At 57.5% G+C, this 17,854-nt stretch overlaps 1 protein-coding gene across 1 annotated transcript in view; it reads left to right on the top strand.

The window, feature by feature from the left end:
• The first annotated feature begins 6,335 nt into the window (after positions 1-6,335).
• Positions 6,336-17,854, top strand: part of EEFSEC (eukaryotic elongation factor, selenocysteine-tRNA specific) — a 110,033-nt gene continuing 98,514 nt past the window's right edge. The window contains exon 1 of the mRNA XM_070358866.1: positions 6,336-6,848. Within this exon, the coding sequence (XP_070214967.1) occupies positions 6,551-6,848 (298 nt within the window). The 5' untranslated portion in view covers positions 6,336-6,550. The remainder of the gene's footprint in view (positions 6,849-17,854) is intronic.

Genomic DNA, 17,854 nt, shown 5'->3' with positions numbered 1-17,854 from the left:
CTGGGGGCGCGCGTCCCGCTCTTCACCGCGCCTTCCGGCCCGTGGGCGCGTTCGAACCGATACCGCTCTGCGGAGCTCAAGCTCGACCTCGGAGTTGGAGATGAACAGACAGGTTTAGAACTTAAGCTTCGACCTGCGCCGGCTGAGCAGTTTTCTGACAGCCACTCTCTCACCGTCTTCGGGCAGGCCCTGCGCAGCTTCCTCAGGGAGCTTGTCCTCTGCTTCCCCTCACCTCCACCTCTCCCTTTACTTAGATTAAGTTGGCTGTGGGTGACGTTTAGTGTAGTTCCTAGTCCGGATGAAGATGCGGGCGAAAAGAGGCCCCGCAACTCACCCAAGAACGCGCAGCAAGTAATCAGCAGTTGGAATTTCTGCTGAGGACTTAAGGCATGGCAGCCTGTGGAACCCTCATCCCGCGGCTGCGTCCTGTCCGTTCCATGATAATGTCAGCAATGCCTGGAACAGCGTACTCTTCCCATCCACCCGTTCGTTCAACAAACATTGGTTTGCACCTGCTCTGAGCCAGACACTCCGGCGCACTGCGATGATACAAAATCTGCAGCCTTAACAAGCTCCGTCCTTAGTTGGGAAGCTTGTGACGGTGAGGTGCCAGAGCAGGTACATCGGCGTGGTGTGCAAGCCCAGAGCGGGCCACCTGGACCAGCTGGAGAGCCGCGGACAGCACCAGAAGGTGGTATGGTAATGCCCACACGGAACCCTGATGGTCGGCTAACGTCCTTAGAAGCAGGTGGTACTTTGCTATGCCTCAGATAAGCGGACTCAGGTCCAGAGGAATGAGGGACTTGCCCAGAGCTCAGGGGAGCTTTTTTGCGCCCGGGTTGAGACAGCCCTGGAGTCAAATCCTGCCGCCGCAGCTGCTGCCTCTCGAGTCTCCTCGTACTTTTCCAGCGTGACTTCTGAGTCTGGTTTCCAGTTACTTGCATGACTGCCGGGTCAGTGCTGGTCTCTCCCACTAGACTGCGGGCACGGTGAAAGCGTGGGCCGCGTCGCTGCTGTTCCTCGCTCTAGCGTCAGTGTCGGGCTCAGCTCAGGCTTCGGCCCAGTTCTGGACCCCCACGTTCACGCAGTCGGGCAGATTTGCTGTGTGTATTTTGCACACTGGATCTTACCAGACTCGGGAATGGTTTCTGTCAGTGAGTGGAAACTTTTGTCCCCCACCTCCTCTTCCACCAGAGCTGTTGCATTTTTTTTCCTGCTAAAGAAGAGTTCAGAAATCTGATCTGACCCAGCATTCTCTTTTTACAGGTGCGGAAACGGAGGTCCTAAAGGAGGATGGAGTTTGTCCAAAATCACAAATTGAGCAAATGCCTTTCCAGGCCTAGACTGCAGGTCCAGTGTGCAAAGAAACTGGACCTGGCCGCAGAGTCAGGGGGTTCCTTCTGTTTCAGCGGAAGATGATGTAGCAGGCCAGTCTCCAAGGCGCATGAAGGTCGGTGAGGCCACAGCAGTAGACTTGATTGTTATGCCTGCCCAGCACCCTTCTCACCTCCTGACGCCCCTCCCTCTCATTTTGTGTAGAGAACCACCCTTCCCTCTCTGGGCACCACATGGCTTAGATGGGTTGGCCCTCCCTCAGCTTTGTTTCAGGGATGGACACGGGACCCTGGCCTGGCCAGTCAAAGTGTCCCCTCATCCCCAGAATAGTGATTGGTGCAGAAATGTGAGCGGACAGCCCAGTGACACTTAGTCCTGCACCTTTACGGGAAATAACAGGAAAGAGGCTTGGTCCTGGGTCTCCGCGTCATCTTTGCCACTTCATGAGAAGTGTCCACCGGAGGCTGAAGCCAGCACAGAGGACAGGTCAGCTGGCAGAGACTCCTGAGGCGGCTGTTTACGACCCCAGACCCAGCCAGCCTTGCCCCACTTGCAGGGTGAGCCGCGCAGACCCTGGGGCTTAACATAGCTTGAGTTAGGTTTCCATCCGTGGGCCTGTGCAGTGACACATACAAGATCTGGGGCGGACACTGCATCCCAGCTTGTGGTGTGTGGGTCCTGGCCTGCCTGCCGGCCCGCCCGCTCTCTCACTCCAACCCCCTGAACCTTGCTCTTTCACCGCCTGTCCCTTGACCCCTCATTTCTTCATCCAGGCTTGATCATCTCAGCCTCTTGGTTTCCAACGCTTCTGCTCCCTCCTTGCTTTGAAGTCTTTCACATCTGACCTTTGAACCCCCAAGTCCAGGTCAAGCCTGCCTCTGCCTTCTCCACACCTTGAGAAGACTGCTGAGTATAGAGGGAGGCAGTCACTCGGGGACCCTGTGGAGCCACGCACCCATCATGTGCTCCAGCCTCAGCTGAGCACTCAGAGCGTATCCTGACTAACAGAACATTTAATCATGGCCTGCGGTAATCAAACAGCGCAGCACTGGCATAAGGACAGACACAGACCTACGAAGTAGAGCAGAGCATCCAGAAATAGCCCTCAGCGTACGAGCAAGGCGGCCGGGCCCAGGCACAGCGGAGAGCTGAAACTGCGAGTTTTGGTGACTTTGGGCTTAGCGGGGCCTGTTGTCTTGTTTTTCAACAATTTCCTCCTTCTGATCAGTGTCTCAGACTGAGAGAGGCGATAGAAATTTAGGCGTTAGCGCTACTCTCAGCTACCGCTCTGGAGCCCTTGCAGTTTCTGCTGAGCCTCTGTGCGGTGCTCACAGCTCATGATGTCAGGTTCACATTCTTTAACTCATAATTCATTCTTTTCCTGACGTTTCAGTCTCAGGGAGATCATTTGCTTGCTGGTTAGTGGCTGCAAACATGCATTTAAAGCTTTTGAGAGAATACAATGCACGATGAAGATTATGATGCTGATTGTAAGCAATAGCATTCCCAGGGTCTACGGTGCACTTCAGAGCCGTGACCCGAAGATCCAAACCAATCACGATCGAAGCCAACCAAAGGCCCTGTTGAAGGAGGCCCCCTTGTAAGCTAACTGGCTTCGTCTCTGGTCTTGTATTCCCACGTTCTCACCAGCATTTGGAATGACCTCCCTTTCCGATTGTTGCCAAGCACATTGGTATGCTTGTTATTTCATCTCCAGGTTGATTTCTGGGGACAGAGGGACAGATGATTTTGCTGGCACCTTGGAGGTGGTGCACTGACACACAACCAAATAACGTTGATCCACATAGTGAGAACATTGCTGCCTTTTTAATCCTTTTTTTTTGTTTTAACATTTTTATTTTTTTGGCTGCACAGCTTGGATCGAACTGTGATCCCTGACCAGGGATTAAATCCCGGTTCACCGCAGTAAAAGCCCACGTCCTAACCATTGGCTGGCCAGGGAATTCCTGTGCCTTTTTAATTCTAATTCAGTGAATCTTAGGGGGTGAAGTTATGACTCTCCCTCTTTAATACTTGCTAGTCTCACTTTTTATTGAGATTTTTGTGGTTCCCAGCTATTTGTGGCAAGTGATAATGTTTTTCCGTGTATGGGGAAATACTTTTATTTAAGTCAAACTTAACACTGTGTCTGCCTGGATCTTGAGTAAATGATGAAGACGGCTCATGTCATTGGGGTTGGAGAGACCTGCATGAAACGGGGGTTGGCTGGCAGGGAGCGGAGGCTGAGCAAGCCTCCTCTCGCGGCCCTCCTCCCTCTGCTGGGAAACAGCCCTAGCAGCACCGCCGAGGGCTATCAGGAGAGTTCAGTGAGGTTTCTGGCACCGGGCCTGAGCACTGGAAGTGGCACAGAGAGGGGCGTCCGCGCTCTGCAACCCAGAGGCCCGGGCTTTTCGTCCCTTTGCCCTCTGCCTGCTGTGTGTGCTGCCTTCCAGTCGTCTTGCCCTGCTTTCCCCCAAGGACTCTCCTGGGAATGGCTGTGGAGCCTGAGGCAGAAAGTGGGGCTGGGGCTGGGGTCAGGTCCGCCAGCCTTCTCTGCTGGGACCTGTCTCCATGCCAGCAGACACGCCCCACTGCAGCAGGGGAACCTGGCAGAACATGCTGGGAAAGCAGCTGAAGCCTGCAGGTCTCGAGGGCTCTGGCTGCACCCCCATCCCACTGATGTCACGTGGCAGCGGGGTCAGAGGTCAGGGGAGCATGGTCTGACCAGAGGACAGGCCGTCAGGCTGTTTCCGGTGTAAAGTCTTAGCTGTCAGACTGTGCTCCTCTGACCAGGTGGGAGGGAATTATGAGCCATTCACTAACTTGATAAATGTGAAAATAGACTCCACAGTCTAGTTAAATGTCTATATTCGTTCACTATGTCTGCAGTAACCAATTCCTACAAACGGTGTCATAAGACAAGTCCCATGCATTCTGTTACAGTTCTGCCTATCAGTGTCCAAAACAGGCCTCACTGGGCTAAAGTCCAGGTCTGGGCAGGCTGGGTTCCTTTCTGGAGGCTCCGGGGAGCTCCCACAGGCTGGGTTTTCCAGCGTCTACAGCCTGCCCAGCTCCTGGACTCATGTCCTGCTTCCACCTTTAAAGACAGTAACGGCCAGCTACGTCTTCTCATTTCGCCGTCTCTGGTTCCTTTTCTCCCTCCTCTCTCCCAGGGCCCACGGGATAATCTGGGATAAGCCTCCCCCCTCAACCTCATCTCAAGATCTTTAACTGAGTCACATCGGCCAGGTCTTGTTACCGTGCAGGCCAACAGTGTCACAGGTTCCAAGACGTGAACATCTTTGGAGGTCACTGTTCTGCACAGCCAGCCTCCCCCGCAGGGGTCCCGTCACAGCCCAGACTGATTTCCACAGGTTTTAGTCCCTATCAGAGAGCATACTTCTGTACTGCTTGTCCTGGAAAAAGATTTCAGGTTTTTCTCCGATTGTGCTAACTTGGGTCACATGCTCACTGCCGAACCAGTGGCCATGGCCAGTGAAAGGGACCCGAGTCTCAGGTCCTTCCTGCAGCTAGAGTGGGGTCAGCCCCCGTGGTGACCCAGAGGAGAAGAGCCTGGTGCCTCTGAGGACAGTTGAGGAGGGAGAGGACCCTGACCCCTGCAGACCTTAAAGAGCTTATATCCATATTCAGGTGGAAGAAATGGAGCGGGGTGGTGGTGGGGGACACGGGGCGTGATTCCAGCTTGTGGGGACCAGTTCTTGCCAGGACGTCAGCTCCCGCCCTGCAGCTAAGGGGGCACTAGCAGAGCAGCTCAGCACTGGCAGTGCCATGGAGCACAGTGGTGGCCTGGTGACAACCTGATCCGAGGTTAGTATGGGACATGCCAAGGAAGGTACATGGTTAACACAGTCACTGGCAAGGTGGATAGCCTTAGAGAAGACGGAAATTTCCATTTCACTCCTAAAAGAATCTTTAAAACCAAAACTCAAATCAAAGAGCAAAGTATAATAACTTCCTCTGGGCAAATTTATAATTAATCCTGGATTAATTGGTCTTAATGAAGTTGAATTAATTACTAGCTGTTTGTAAAGAACTTTGAACTACCTTAATACAAAATAGCATTAAAGGAACAGAAAGGAACCAGCATTGCATTAACATTAAGAAGAAATCCCAAATAATCGCAGTTCTGCAGGCCGCTCCCTGTCAATCATTTCCCAGGGACTGGGCCCAGCCTTGGAACCCAGGCTGGGACTCAGGAGTTTGCGGCAGAGGAGGGTGTCTGTGGGCTGGAGGTTTGGGGGTGGCTCCACTCAAGAAACAGTTTGCATGTGCTTTCCTGGGGGCAAGCAAAGATATGCAAAGGTCCTCAGCCCACTGGGACAGAGGTGAGCACCAGAGCACCAGGCTGGTCTAAAGCAAAGTGGCTTCCCTGGGGTAGAAGCCAGCAGAGAGACAAAAGAACAGAGAGGCGGGCATGATGGGACCTGCGTCTTGCTGGCAACGGCACTCCAGTTCCTGCAGGGTGTCCCTCACACTCCTCCAGGCACACCTGCCAAGGCACCGCCGGCCCCAGGATACAGTCAATCTGGACGACTTTCAGACAACCCAGAGCTTCCATCTCCTTGGCACTCGTGGAGATGGGGCTGGACTCCCCGACGGGGCTCAGGCCCCACCCCGAGGCCCACTGCTGGGGAAGGAGCAGCGTGTGAGCCGGCTGCGGTGGGACTGGAGGCAGGAAAACCTGGCCTAAAGCCGCAGCTCTGCCGCCGGTGAGCGCTTAGATTTAAGTCCGGCCAGGTTATGGCTGCAGCCCACATCCCCAAGCATCAGGGGTTCACCAGGCAAATGTTCCTGAATTTCATACAGAAACACTCTTGACAGGCGGGGCTGGTAGTCCCAGCCGCTATGCTTGGCTGAAGCTGAGCAGTGGCAGCCCGTCCGTGCAGTACCCCTCTGGGCACTTTAAACCCTGCCCATCTCTCCGGAGAGCCACCTGCCGGGCCCAGGCAGGCATTTGGAAGTGTGGTCCGTGCCGCTGACCGGGGGCCACCCCTTTCCTGTGGGCGGCACGGCCAGGGCGTGGGGGCCGCGGGCCCGGCGCGGGACGTTCCTTTTGCTTTCAGTCTGGCGCTTCGGCGGCCCCGGCTCCCCGACGCCCCGGCGGGCGGACCGGGACCGGAAGCTTCGGCGGCGGAACGCGCGAGCCGGGCGCGGGCGGCGGCCGGGCCGGCTTAGCGGGAGGACCGGCGGCGGCATGGCGGGCCGGCGGGTGAACGTGAACGTGGGCGTCCTGGGCCACATCGACAGCGGCAAGACGGCGCTGGCGCGCGCGCTCAGCACCACGGCCTCCACCGCCGCCTTCGACAAGCAGCCGCAGAGCCGCGAGCGCGGCATCACGCTCGACCTGGGCTTCTCCTGCTTCTCGGTGCCGCTGCCCGCGCACCTGCGGCCGGCGCCGGGGGCGGGGCCCGAGCCCGAGCCCGAGCCGCGGCTGCAGGTCACGCTGGTCGACTGCCCGGGCCACGCGTCCCTCATCCGGACCATCATCGGCGGTGAGCGCGGCCGCGGGCAGGGGGCCGGGGGCGGGAGGGGCCGCCCCGCCGACGCCGAGCGCTGTAGGTCTTCTTACCGCGTGTGTGCGTGACACCCTTGCCACTCGTTCGCAGCACAAGTTGGGGAAGCTCAGAGACCCGCACGGTGCCCGCAAGGCGTCCGCTCGCTGTCCCCTGGTCCCCGTCGCCCGTCCCGGGAGTCGGCCGCCGCCCCCTCCCGCGCCGCTTCCGGGCTCCGCGTGGAGACACGGCGCCTGTGTATACGTCGACTCCTCCTGCCCTTGTTCTTCCTTTTCTTGTTTTTGTAAACAAGGTGGTAACACCACATGCACTGTTTCACTGGATACGCCAAGCTGCCGCCCCTATAGTGAAGCAGCACCCACTCCAGAGTTCTTGCCTGGAGAATCCCGCGGACAGAGGAAGCTGGGGGGCTACAGTCGGTGGGGTCTCAGAGTCGGACACGACTGAGCAGCTAAGCACACACACACCACAATACATCATTGCTTTTCAACATCACGTGGAAATCCGTTGTACACTGGCACCACCATTTTCTTAATGTCTTAATGATGGACATTTATGTCCTTTACCGTTTTTGCTCCCGATGCTTCTTCAGTGGGTTTTCTAGAGCAGACGTCTTTGGTGGGTGTGCTTGTGTGCCTGTAAGGAGAGCCCCTAGAACTGACACGCCTGGGCAGAGGGTCTTGGTGGGTACTTCTCAGATGCCCTCCTGTGATGTACCGTTTCATTAATTTTAACAGTACATGTAGTACATGAGTATGCATTCTACTCCTGAAGAAATAGAACGTCGAAGACCAGGTAGAAGGCCCCTACTCACCCCTCCCGTCCCTCCAGAGGAAGTCGCTAGAGTACCTCTGGGGAATTGCCTTTTCACACCCATTTCAGTGTACTGGACTCCACGGACAGGGCTTTAAAACATGTTCCTTTTATGTAGAAAGACGGTCCTTTAACGCAGGCACATGGCATAAAGGGAGTGTGGCTCAGAGACTCTCCTTCTCTCTGTGGACCAGGACCCTGGTATCGCCCGCCTGTCTTCTCCTCTTGTTCCTTCTGACGGCACTCCCTGGGCCCACGGGTACATGTGGGAGCACGGATGGTTCAGATGGCTTCACTGGCCTGCTGGCGGACGGCGTCCCTGGGCACAGGGGGCCCCAGCTGTATGATGAGTGTCAAATAATTCTAGCTTGTCGCCTCCCGACTGGTCCGTGCTGCGGGCAGTCTGAGAGTTTCCTGTTTTCAGGAGAGGAAGTGGAGGCACTTGTTATGGGTGTTAATGCAAGACCTGAGCACGTGGAGGCGATGGGCCCCAGGCTGCTGCTCTTCTTCCTTCAATAGATCAGATGCCCGCCTTCCCCTCGGGGAGGTGAGGAAAACGTGGCTTTTTCTTTTGAGAGGAAGGGAACGGCATTCGAGGGTCTGCCAGCCTGTGGCTACAAACCGGTGTCTGTGCAGCAATGCTGAGTGAAGGGGTGTGTTGGGGGAGTGCAGCCCCAGCCTTCCGCCGAGGAAACTGCAGTTCCCTGGACAGGGGTGGGAAGCCGCTCTGCTGCCCGTGACCTGGGTCTGTGAATCCCTGCGTTATCCTCATGACCCAGAGGCTTCGCACGTCTTGGTCTTCTCGAGACGGCTCCGGAGGCTGAGTCCTGGCTTCTGTCCCCAGAATCCTGCGTCCTGGACCTTGTCCTTCCTCTCTGCCCTCTCCTCCTCCCTCGGCTCATGCGTCACATGAGGGATGGATGTTCATTAGATCAGGTCCACTCTCAGCCTCAAAACTGTCCTGAGGTTGCTCGTTGCCCTCGTGAGAACCTTGGTCTGCCTCTGCCCACCGCGAGCCTCGTCCCTGTCTCCCGGCCTCCCGACACACTGGCCTGCTCCTTTTTGGACGGGCCAGTCCTGCATCTGCTGTTCCTCCTCTCGCACCGCCTCCCGGCACACTGGCCTGCTCCTTTTTGGACGGGCCAGTCCTGCGTCTGCTGTCCCCTCCTCTCGCACCGCCTCCCGGCACACTGGCCTGCTCCTTTTTGGACGGGCCAGTCCTGCGTCTGCTGTCCCTCCTCTCGCACCGTCTGACCCTCCTCACTGAAGCCTCAGCGTGAGTGTCACCTCCCTGGATAGGTCCCCTCGGACCTACTGGCCTGGTGTCCCTGGCTCTCTGCGCTCCCCCTTCCTCGTGTCCCGTTGTTCCCTGCGAGCCCTGTGTGCCGTCTGATGCGCCGTCCGATGCGTTTGATGTGCTTGCTTGTCGAGGCCTCTGTCCTCCGTGGGAGCGAGCGGGAATAGCGTCTGGCTCCCCAGTGTGTTCTCAGTGCCATGACCAGAGCCAGGCCTGTGCGAGGCACCCGATGAGTTCCGAATGAATGAAGCCATGTGCCAGCCCCGAGGCTGTCAGGGGTGGTGACAGGTCACCAGCACGGTGTCCTCCCCTGCGGACTGACAGTGGAGCAGAGAGTGAGCAGAACACGGGTCAGAGGGGCAGAGCTCATTCCGAGCCGTGCTGACCAGCCCCCGGAGCACTGGCTCTCTCGGTGTGAGTGGACAGGTGCCTGTCCACCCTGGCCCCTGTGGTGGTGTTTCTGGGCAGTACTTTCCTCTGATCCATTGTAGAGTATAAATCTTTCAGAGTTAGAACTTCGCCAAGATTCAGTGATGGGGCTTGAGTGGGGGTGAGGGACTGCACCCGCCCTTGCTCTTGCCCTGGCAGGAAGGAGGAGGTCTGACAAATGCTGGCGGCTGGGCTCGGCCATCTGTAGTCATCTGTGGCTGCTGGGATTAACAGCGTAGTGTCGCCCTGGTCTCCTGTGCCTGTGGGTAATGAACGGCCGCTCTGTGCCCGGCCGTCGGCCTGATCGCCGGCCCCCCATGCCCCCGCTTCAGCGGTGCTTCCGCCAGGCTTGCCCCACTCTGGGCCTGCCTGGCCAGAGCTACTGAGCTGTCACAGCCTTACACGTGTGGCTGGGGTCCTAGCCTTGGAGGGCAGTGGGCAGCCCCCGGAGCCTGTCTCCGCAGCCTGGGCGGGGGAGCTTTCGTTCTGACACTGAAGCTTCTTCCGTTCTCTGTCCTTCCGCGTCTCTGAGCTCACGGGCCCCATGGAGCAGCACAGTGCCTTCCGCCCTTCTCTCCAGGAGTACGCCTGCAGTCTGTCTGCGATGCTCTTTGGTCCCATGAGAAGGCCTGTGTGTGAATGACCGTGCGTTTTCCCCCAGGTTTTGACTCTGCTCGTTGGCTGTCTGCATTTAGCGCCGAGCAGGCTGCGTGGCACAAGCAGAGGTAGCACACGGGGGCCTGGCCACTCCAGGAATTCAAGTGTTTTCTTCATGCAAAACCAACCAAGCAAAAAAGACACTTCTTGTTTTCTCTACCCCTAGTCTTTCAATGGATCTGTCTAGAAATTCGTCGTGTTGAGTTATGGCATCTTACGCTTGTCCTCAAACGCTGAGGCGCGTTTAAGGGCGACGAAACGAGTGGAGGCGCTCCCTCCGCTCTAACTCCTTTGGCTCCTAGAATCTGTTGGCTTTCGTCCCCTGCTCCTCGGTGCTGGGTAGGACCCCTTCTTCCAAGCCCAGAGCCCTCGGCGTCTCTAGGAGACCCAAGTCAAGCTCCGCCTGCAGCAGCAGCCGCTGGCCAGCGGGTGACTTTGCTGGGTTTTGGGTGACAGTGTGGGAGCCGTGTAACGTCAGAGACGCGGCCTGGAGTTTAAATGAATTCAGAACACTTGAGCGGGAACCAACCAGGACAAAAAGTGGAAGCAGGTAGGCGTATCTCGTGCTGCGGGGACATCTTTCTTCTCATGGGGCTTGCCCTTGAGAACAAAACATATCAAACGTTAAATCAAAGAATACTTTCTAGTCACGCCAAGAATAGGAAATAATGCAGACTTGCTTTGGCGAGGCGAATGTTTTGCTGGAAGGTTATAATCAAAGTCAGGAGGAAACCATAGCCAGAGCTTTTGGTAAAGCTGTGATCTTTTAAAATTAATTGCTTTAAAACTTCTCACTTAGCCTCAGATTCACTCCATCCAGGTTGGAATAAGATTTGGGCAGGCGTCCCAGGAGCCAGCCAGTCCCAGGCCCTGAGACCTGTTCCCTGCACGCTTGTCCTTGCATTGGCCGGTCCTGGGCCAGGCTGGGCCTGAGGCTCCCTCTGACCAGCAGGCCTTTGAGGCCGTGCTGTGGGAGGTGATGGGGAGAACAGTCTCTGGAGCTCTGGGGATCCAAGGGGACCAGGAGGCCTTCCACCTGCTGTTCCCATGAGCCTGGAGGCCTCTGGGTGGCTCTTGGGCCAGGCAGCATGGACTGTCAAGGCTGTTTTGTTAAACATTTGTTCTGAGATGTAATTCACATACCATAAAATCTGCCCGTTTCAGATGCACATTTAAGCATCTTTAGCCTGTTCCCAGAGCTGTGTAGTCAGTGCCACAGCCTGAGCTGCATCAGTGTGAGAAGATCCACATAGCCATAGGGGTCCCCACCCCTTCTCTGACCCAGGCTGAGCCATGGCGGTCCACACCCCCTCCCTGACCCAGGCCGACCCACGGCAGTCCCTACCCCCTCCCTAACCCAGGCCGAGCCATGGCGGTCCCTACCCCATCCCTGACAGGCCGAGCCACGCGGTCCACACCCCTTCCCTGACAGGCCGAGCCACGCGGTCCCCACCCCGTCCCTGACCAGGCCTGGAAGCCTCTCGCCTGCCCAGCGTCTCTGTCCATGTGCCCGTTCTGGAGTTTGGTACAAATGAATCCACGTGCCGTGGCCTTTCGTGTCTGGCTTCTCCCACCAAGCGCGCTGCTTCCAGGGCTCATCCATCTCATAGTGTGCAGGATGCCTCATTCCTGTTTTTAAAATGCATTTTTGTTTTTAATTGTGGTAAGATACATTTTACATAAAATGTACCGTTGTAACCATTTTTAAGTCTGCAGTTCAGTAGCTTCCATCTCCAGAGCTCCTTCTTCTTACCAAAGCAAAGCTGTGCCTGTTAAGCCTGCCCCCCTCCTTTTCACGGCTGAGTAGTGCCCGTTATACGGATACACCGCCTTTTAAAACCCAGTCATCAGGTGAAGAGCATTTGTACTGTTTTCACTTTTGGACGATGATGAGAAACTCCACTGTGGACATTTGCGTTCAGAAGTTGTGTGGACGCATGTTTTCACTCTCTTGGGTTTATACGTAGGAGTGGAGTTGCTGGGTCAGAGGGCAACTCTGTCTGCTTCTCGACGAGCTGCCGCCCATCTCCCGCAGCAGCTGCTCCGCTGGGCTTTCTCTCCAGCAGCGTGTGGGCGTCTGGTTTTTCCACGGCCCCACCAACACTCATGACTGCCTGGCTTTTGGACCGTAGTCATCCTGGTGGGTGTGCGCTGAGAGCTCATGGACACCTCAACTTGGTTTCCCAGATGTTCGCTGGTTCCATTTTCTCTGGAGAGCTGTGTATCCAGATCCTGAGCCCCTTTTTTCAGATGGCTCGTTTGGCTTTTGTTATTGAGTTGTAAGGGTCTTTATGTATTGTGGATACCAATCCTTTATTAGGTATCTGATTGGCAAATATTTTCTCCCCTTCTCTGGATTGTCTTTACTCAGTAATATTTGAGGTAAACAAATAAGTGAGTTGAATTAAGTGGACGTAGTTTGAGAGGATTATGTGTGCCCGACATTATTCAGGCGGTGAGGGGTGAGGGGTGTCTGGAAGTGCCGTTTGCGAGCTTCTGGAAGGCCCTTAGGCCCCTGTCCTCCTCTGGGACCTGCCCGCCCCGTCCTTAACACCAGCAGGAAGAGGCTCTTCCCATCTGTCCTCCCCGTGGAGGGTCCCACCCCACACCGGGGTCTTGTGCAGGTATGTTTTGATGGCCCCTGTGTTAAAGTCTTTTTTCATAAAAATTCATCACCAGCATGTCAAAACCAGGAGCTTTCAAGTAACATGTGCGAGTGAGTGTGCACTCGAGTGCAGAGTCCATGGGGCCCGAGCTCTGGAGCCTGGGGCACCTCCTGTCGGGGAGGCCCTGGGAGGTTCTCCCATCCACACGGGCGCTCTTCCAGGCCCCGGTCGTCTCACTGCGTCCTGCAAACCGGCCCCAAGCCTGGGGTTTCCCTCCACACTGAGGGTCGCCCCCGAAAGGAGGCTGTGTGCTGCTCGGTCAGAGCGGCTCCTGGCCATGTGTAGGCCTCAGCCCACACTGCTCTGGGGGGAGCCCGGCTCCTGAGCAGCAGTTTGTACATAAGTCAGTTTGTCAAAAGCACAGACTTGTGCCTCCATTCTCCCTGGATTATTGGAGTTCTGTGTGTTGTTAATTGGGTCTTTATTTTCTTGTAATTAGGCTCCTGCTGCTTTGAAGTGGCCGAGGCTGCTGGGGAGGGGGACCTAGCTGACGCGGTGATCCTCTCTTGGCAGGAGAAGAAACAAGTTTTGCTGTTGAGAGAGAAGTTGAGTTTCCCTCTGCCGTATCTCGTGCTAGGATGATGCCTCTGTGTCTCGGGGCTTCAAGTAGACTGCGATCGCTTCCTTTGTCTCTAACCTACTTCCCGAGGACGTCTATTTGCTGGCACGCACAGGTGCTACCTGCAGATAAACCCGACTGTTCCCTTTTAGAGTTAGTACTGGGAAATACCAGCGCTGACCTGCTGGGCCCCCTGGACGCAGGGCCCCATCCTTTGCCACTTGGGGTCACTTGGTGGCGTATACCTCCTGGAATGGGGGGCTCAGCCTCTGTCACTTGATGTTGGGATGAAGGCTGTCTGCCTCCCGGCTGTGCGGCAGGGCGGTGCTTACTCTGCTGGGGTCACTTCCAGGGGAATTTCAGAGCCCCCTGCCCTGGGCACCCGAGACCCTCCTGTGTGTGTGACCCCGGTGTTCCCTGCTCTCTGAAATGTGATCTGTTTGGAGGTGGTCCTCAGAGCTTCTGCCCCAGAGGAAAAAGACTTTCCGTAAGTAGGGCTGCTTTCCCCAAGCACCTCTGGGGTCCACGGGCGGGCAGAGCACAGGAGGCTGGGAGGATGCTGGGGTCCCCAGCGGCGTCAGCTGGGCGGGGAGGGCTGGCCCCTGTTGGCTGCACTGGGCGTGTTTGGAGAGCCGGTACGGGGTGTGCCCAGCACTGCCAGCAGGCCGCTCAGGGATGCTGGCATGTCCCCTCGCAGCACAGCGCAGTGACAGCCAGGAGCCGTAGGCGACTGCGGACTCCCTGTCCGCCAGACTCTAGTGGCCCCTTCACACTGAGCAGCGCCCCGATTCTCCACAGCGGGGCGGGGGGCGCTCCCGTGACCCCTGCCCCCCCGCTCCTCCCCTGGCATCCTCAGCAGCGCGCCCCCTGCCTTCTGCCCAGCACGGCCACTGCCCGGACAGGCCTCCGTCCACCCCACGCTCGGTGAGCACCGCCTGCAGCGTCTCAGGTCCCAGCCCCTCTGCAAGCTGGCTTCCTCGCCCAAGCAGAGGACTCTCTCTGAATGGCTAATACGCTTATTTTATTTCACTGCCTAAAAGGTTTTCATTTTCTCTCTGTTGGTGTAAAGGCCAGACTCGGCAATAGGCTGACAGGGCCCTTCCTGAGGGGCCAGTGTGTCTGCGTTTCCCAGGACCCCAGGCTTAACGAGCTGCTTGCCCGTCTCTGGACAGAGAGACCGGGGTCTCTCTGGCTCTACCACATCTCTGGGCAGCCTCCCCGTCCCCACGCTGGCCGGGGGGAGGGCCTGACCCACCCGCTGGGCCCCAGACCCCGTGTTCTCCCCTCCGTGGTCAGTGCGTTCACTGCGCCCCATGCCTCCGAGGCGGGGGTCCTGCCGTCATCCGACTCCAGGACCAAGGGCAGGGCCTCCGCGCAGGCGCAGAGCAGGGCCGCGGGCGCGCGGGTGAGCAGGCCGGCCCCTCCACCGGCAGCCCGCACCCTGCCTCCCGCGGGGCTGGGAGCCCTCGGCCACACAGGGTTCACTGCGGAGCAGACCTGCCTGGAGGTCAGACGAGTTAATCTTTCAGTGGAAATTCAATCCTCATATTTCATTTTCAGGCCACTTTGTGTAGCAAAGTAGTTTAACTCGGAGCAGATTTCTGCTGTGCTGATGGTTAATTTCATGGCCCACAGAGGGTCAGCACGCCGGGGCCGGGGCCGGGGCCGCGGCCGGGGCCGCGGCGACCCCGTGCAGCTCGCCGCACACGGTGAGGGCCCGCAGCCTGTTGTCTTAGGGAGGCCCTCTCAGGCATCCTTCAGCATGGCGCTCTGGAGTTAACAGGGTGACCTTTTCAAGAACATTTTTAAAAGCTACAACACAGATCCCTCCCACACCGTATATTTTCCTTTCTCCACGCAGTTCAAAGGGGCTGGGTTGTCTCATAGGTTTTTCGTCGGCGATCTTCAGCTTGACCCTGGTTGTTTAAATCTGCCGGAGGAAATTTGAACAAACTTGTACTTTGGTAATTCTTCTGCCTCTATGAACCTTTAACCCTAAGGTTTCTTGGAGAGCCTGGGGCTGCATTGTCCCCAGCCGTCCCTGCTGGGGCTCTCAAAGGCCATTGTCTGGCGCGTCTGTTTCCACTTTGCTACTGGAGTTCTCTGGAGGAAGGGTATTAATTCAGACCTGATCTGCAACAGGACGAGGACTTCTGAACTTGCCCCCGAGCTCGGGGATGGGGAAATGAACATAATGCGAGCCTGTGGGCCCCGTGGGGTCCTGCAGTAGCTGTGGAGGTGGGGGGCCTCCGGGGCGGGCCAACGTGGTGGCTTCCCGTGGTGACCCACCTAGGCCAGCTCTTGTCGGCAGCAGGACCAAAAGCAGTTCCTGCCCCTGGAAGTCCAGCCTGGGGCCCGAGTTCTCCCCGGTGACCTTCCTGGAGCAGCAGGTCCTCAGGAACCCAGGAGGCTGGATGTGAGCCGGGACCCCACACCCTGGCTGGGCGCGCCTGTGACTGCACCCTTCTGGGGAGAGGGGCTGGGCTGGGCGCGGGGCCTGCCAGGTCTCCATCGAGTTCTCCCCGTGCTCCCCACAGGAGGGCCCCAGACCCCAGGAGTGTGTGGCGCCTTAGCCATGGCGTTGGGGGCCCCGGCGTTTGAGGCGGACTCTGCCCACCTCTGTCCTGATGGTTCCTCCTGCGTCCTGGCAGCTGCTCTTTGCAGGAGCCTGGGGGCTGTTGGAGCCCCCGGCCCGCCCCCATGGCTTGCTTTCTCTCCTCCCAGGATTCATAGTACCCTGAAGATCTGGCCAGCTGACCTGATTCCTTACGATCAGACTTTGAGGAAGGAAAGGCAACTGATGCATTTACTCATTCATTCATTCTGCAAACCCTGAGCCATACACGCACGCTCGGAGCAGGGTTTGCGTGGGTGAGCAGGACAGACTGGAGCTCAGTGTCCGCTGTGGGGGCAGTGCTGTGCTCTGTGAGCGTGCGGGGAGGAGCAAGCAAGACACGTGGAGATGGAGCAGTAGGCAGGCGGGTCCTGAGGCTGCCCTGCGTGTCAGAGGCTGGTCTGGCTGACTCTCAGTGCCAGTGTCCACAGCAGGAGCCTGCTGCGGGCTGGCCGGTCTGGACAGATGAGACTGTCTGGAGCCTGTGTCCCTCCCAGGTTTGCCGGAGGACGAGGCAGTGCGTGTCCTGTGGTCCCGATCAGAGGCCAGGAGGGGGCCCCGCCAGCTGCATGCGCCGAGTCCTGCGTCTGGCCCTGGACCCCCTTTTCTTCCCAGGGAGGAGGGCAGGACCATGGGGAGACGGGAAGCGACAGGTACTCCTGGCTCACCTGAGCTGGACAGCAGCCAGGACACTGGGACACCAGGACTGAGGTCTGCTACTAACGCTGGACTGCGAGCTGAGCGCTGGGCATTGCAGGCAGGGACTGGAGGAGCTGAAGTCGCCGGCGCCCCTGTCCTTCCCTCCGGGTGCCCACTGGGCTGAAGGGGGTGCGCTGGGGGCAGACTTTGCACTTTCTTCCCCTAAAGTGGGCTCCCTGGGGGCTCAGCTGGTGAAGAATCCGCCTGCAACGCAGGAGACCTGGGTTCAGTCCCTGGGTTGGGAAAATCTGCTGGAGAAGGAAAAGGCTACCCACTCCAGTATTCTGGCCTGGAAAATTGCATGGACTATATATAGTCCATGGGGTCACAAAGAGTCTGACACGACTGAGCGACTTTCACTTTCTTTTTCACTTTCCCCCAAAATGAGTTTGGCGTGATGGTTGGCTGGAAGGGTGCGTGTGGGTGCAGCATATGGGCAGCTTGTGGTGCAGAGCAGAGCTGCAGACAGCCTGAGAAGCCCAGGGCTTTCCTCATGGGCTCCCACCGGCAGGCTGGCCTCCCGCTGGGCTGGGCTTTGGCCTCTGCTCCCGTCGGGTCCTGAGCTGAGGGTCAGTGGTTTACACCCCCGAGGCTCTCTCGAGATGCCGGGGTGGTCTTCTGGGCACGGAGCCTGGACCCCAGGGTGCAGGTCACCCTGCAGGTCGGGGCCCATCAGGAAGAAGAACCCTGACTGAGCTCTGGGGGTTCCTCTGAGAAGCAGCAACTGGGGTCCCCATACCTGTTTATTTCTCCCCCTGGAATCAAGTGGAATATTTTCCTGGCAAATATTTCTTAGATAAAAAGAAGTACTCTACACTTGTTTTGCAGATTCATTAGTCATTTCTAAAAGTTCTTAAAAGTAGATAAGAAGAAAACCTGCCATGGAAACCGATGAAGTTTCTCTTCGAGGAATGACTCTTTTCTAGGAAAGATAAGAGGCAGTTATTTTGGGTCTGGTTTCGTCAGCCGAGTCTCTCCGTCTTCCTCTTACCTCGCCGTCTGTCCCGGAAGGGGACGCTGGAGCAAGCTCCCCGGTGACACATGCGTATCACCCTTTCCTGACCGCGTCTGGGCCGTGGAGAGGTGGCGCTGGGTGGCTGTGTCCCCGTCTCCCTGCCGACTCGGGCCTTTTCGGGCACAAGAGGGCGGTGTTTGCTCGCGGTCCTGGGTGGACACATCCCTGTGGGGTAACAGGTCAGCGGAGTTAGAATGACCTCGGGCTTTTCCGAGACAAAATAAACCATAAGCCGC

Source organism: Bos mutus, chromosome 22, assembly GCF_027580195.1.
Source record: "Bos mutus isolate GX-2022 chromosome 22, NWIPB_WYAK_1.1, whole genome shotgun sequence".
NCBI classification, from domain to species: domain Eukaryota; kingdom Metazoa; phylum Chordata; class Mammalia; order Artiodactyla; family Bovidae; genus Bos; species Bos mutus.
This window is presented reverse-complemented; position numbering and strand designations above follow the sequence as displayed.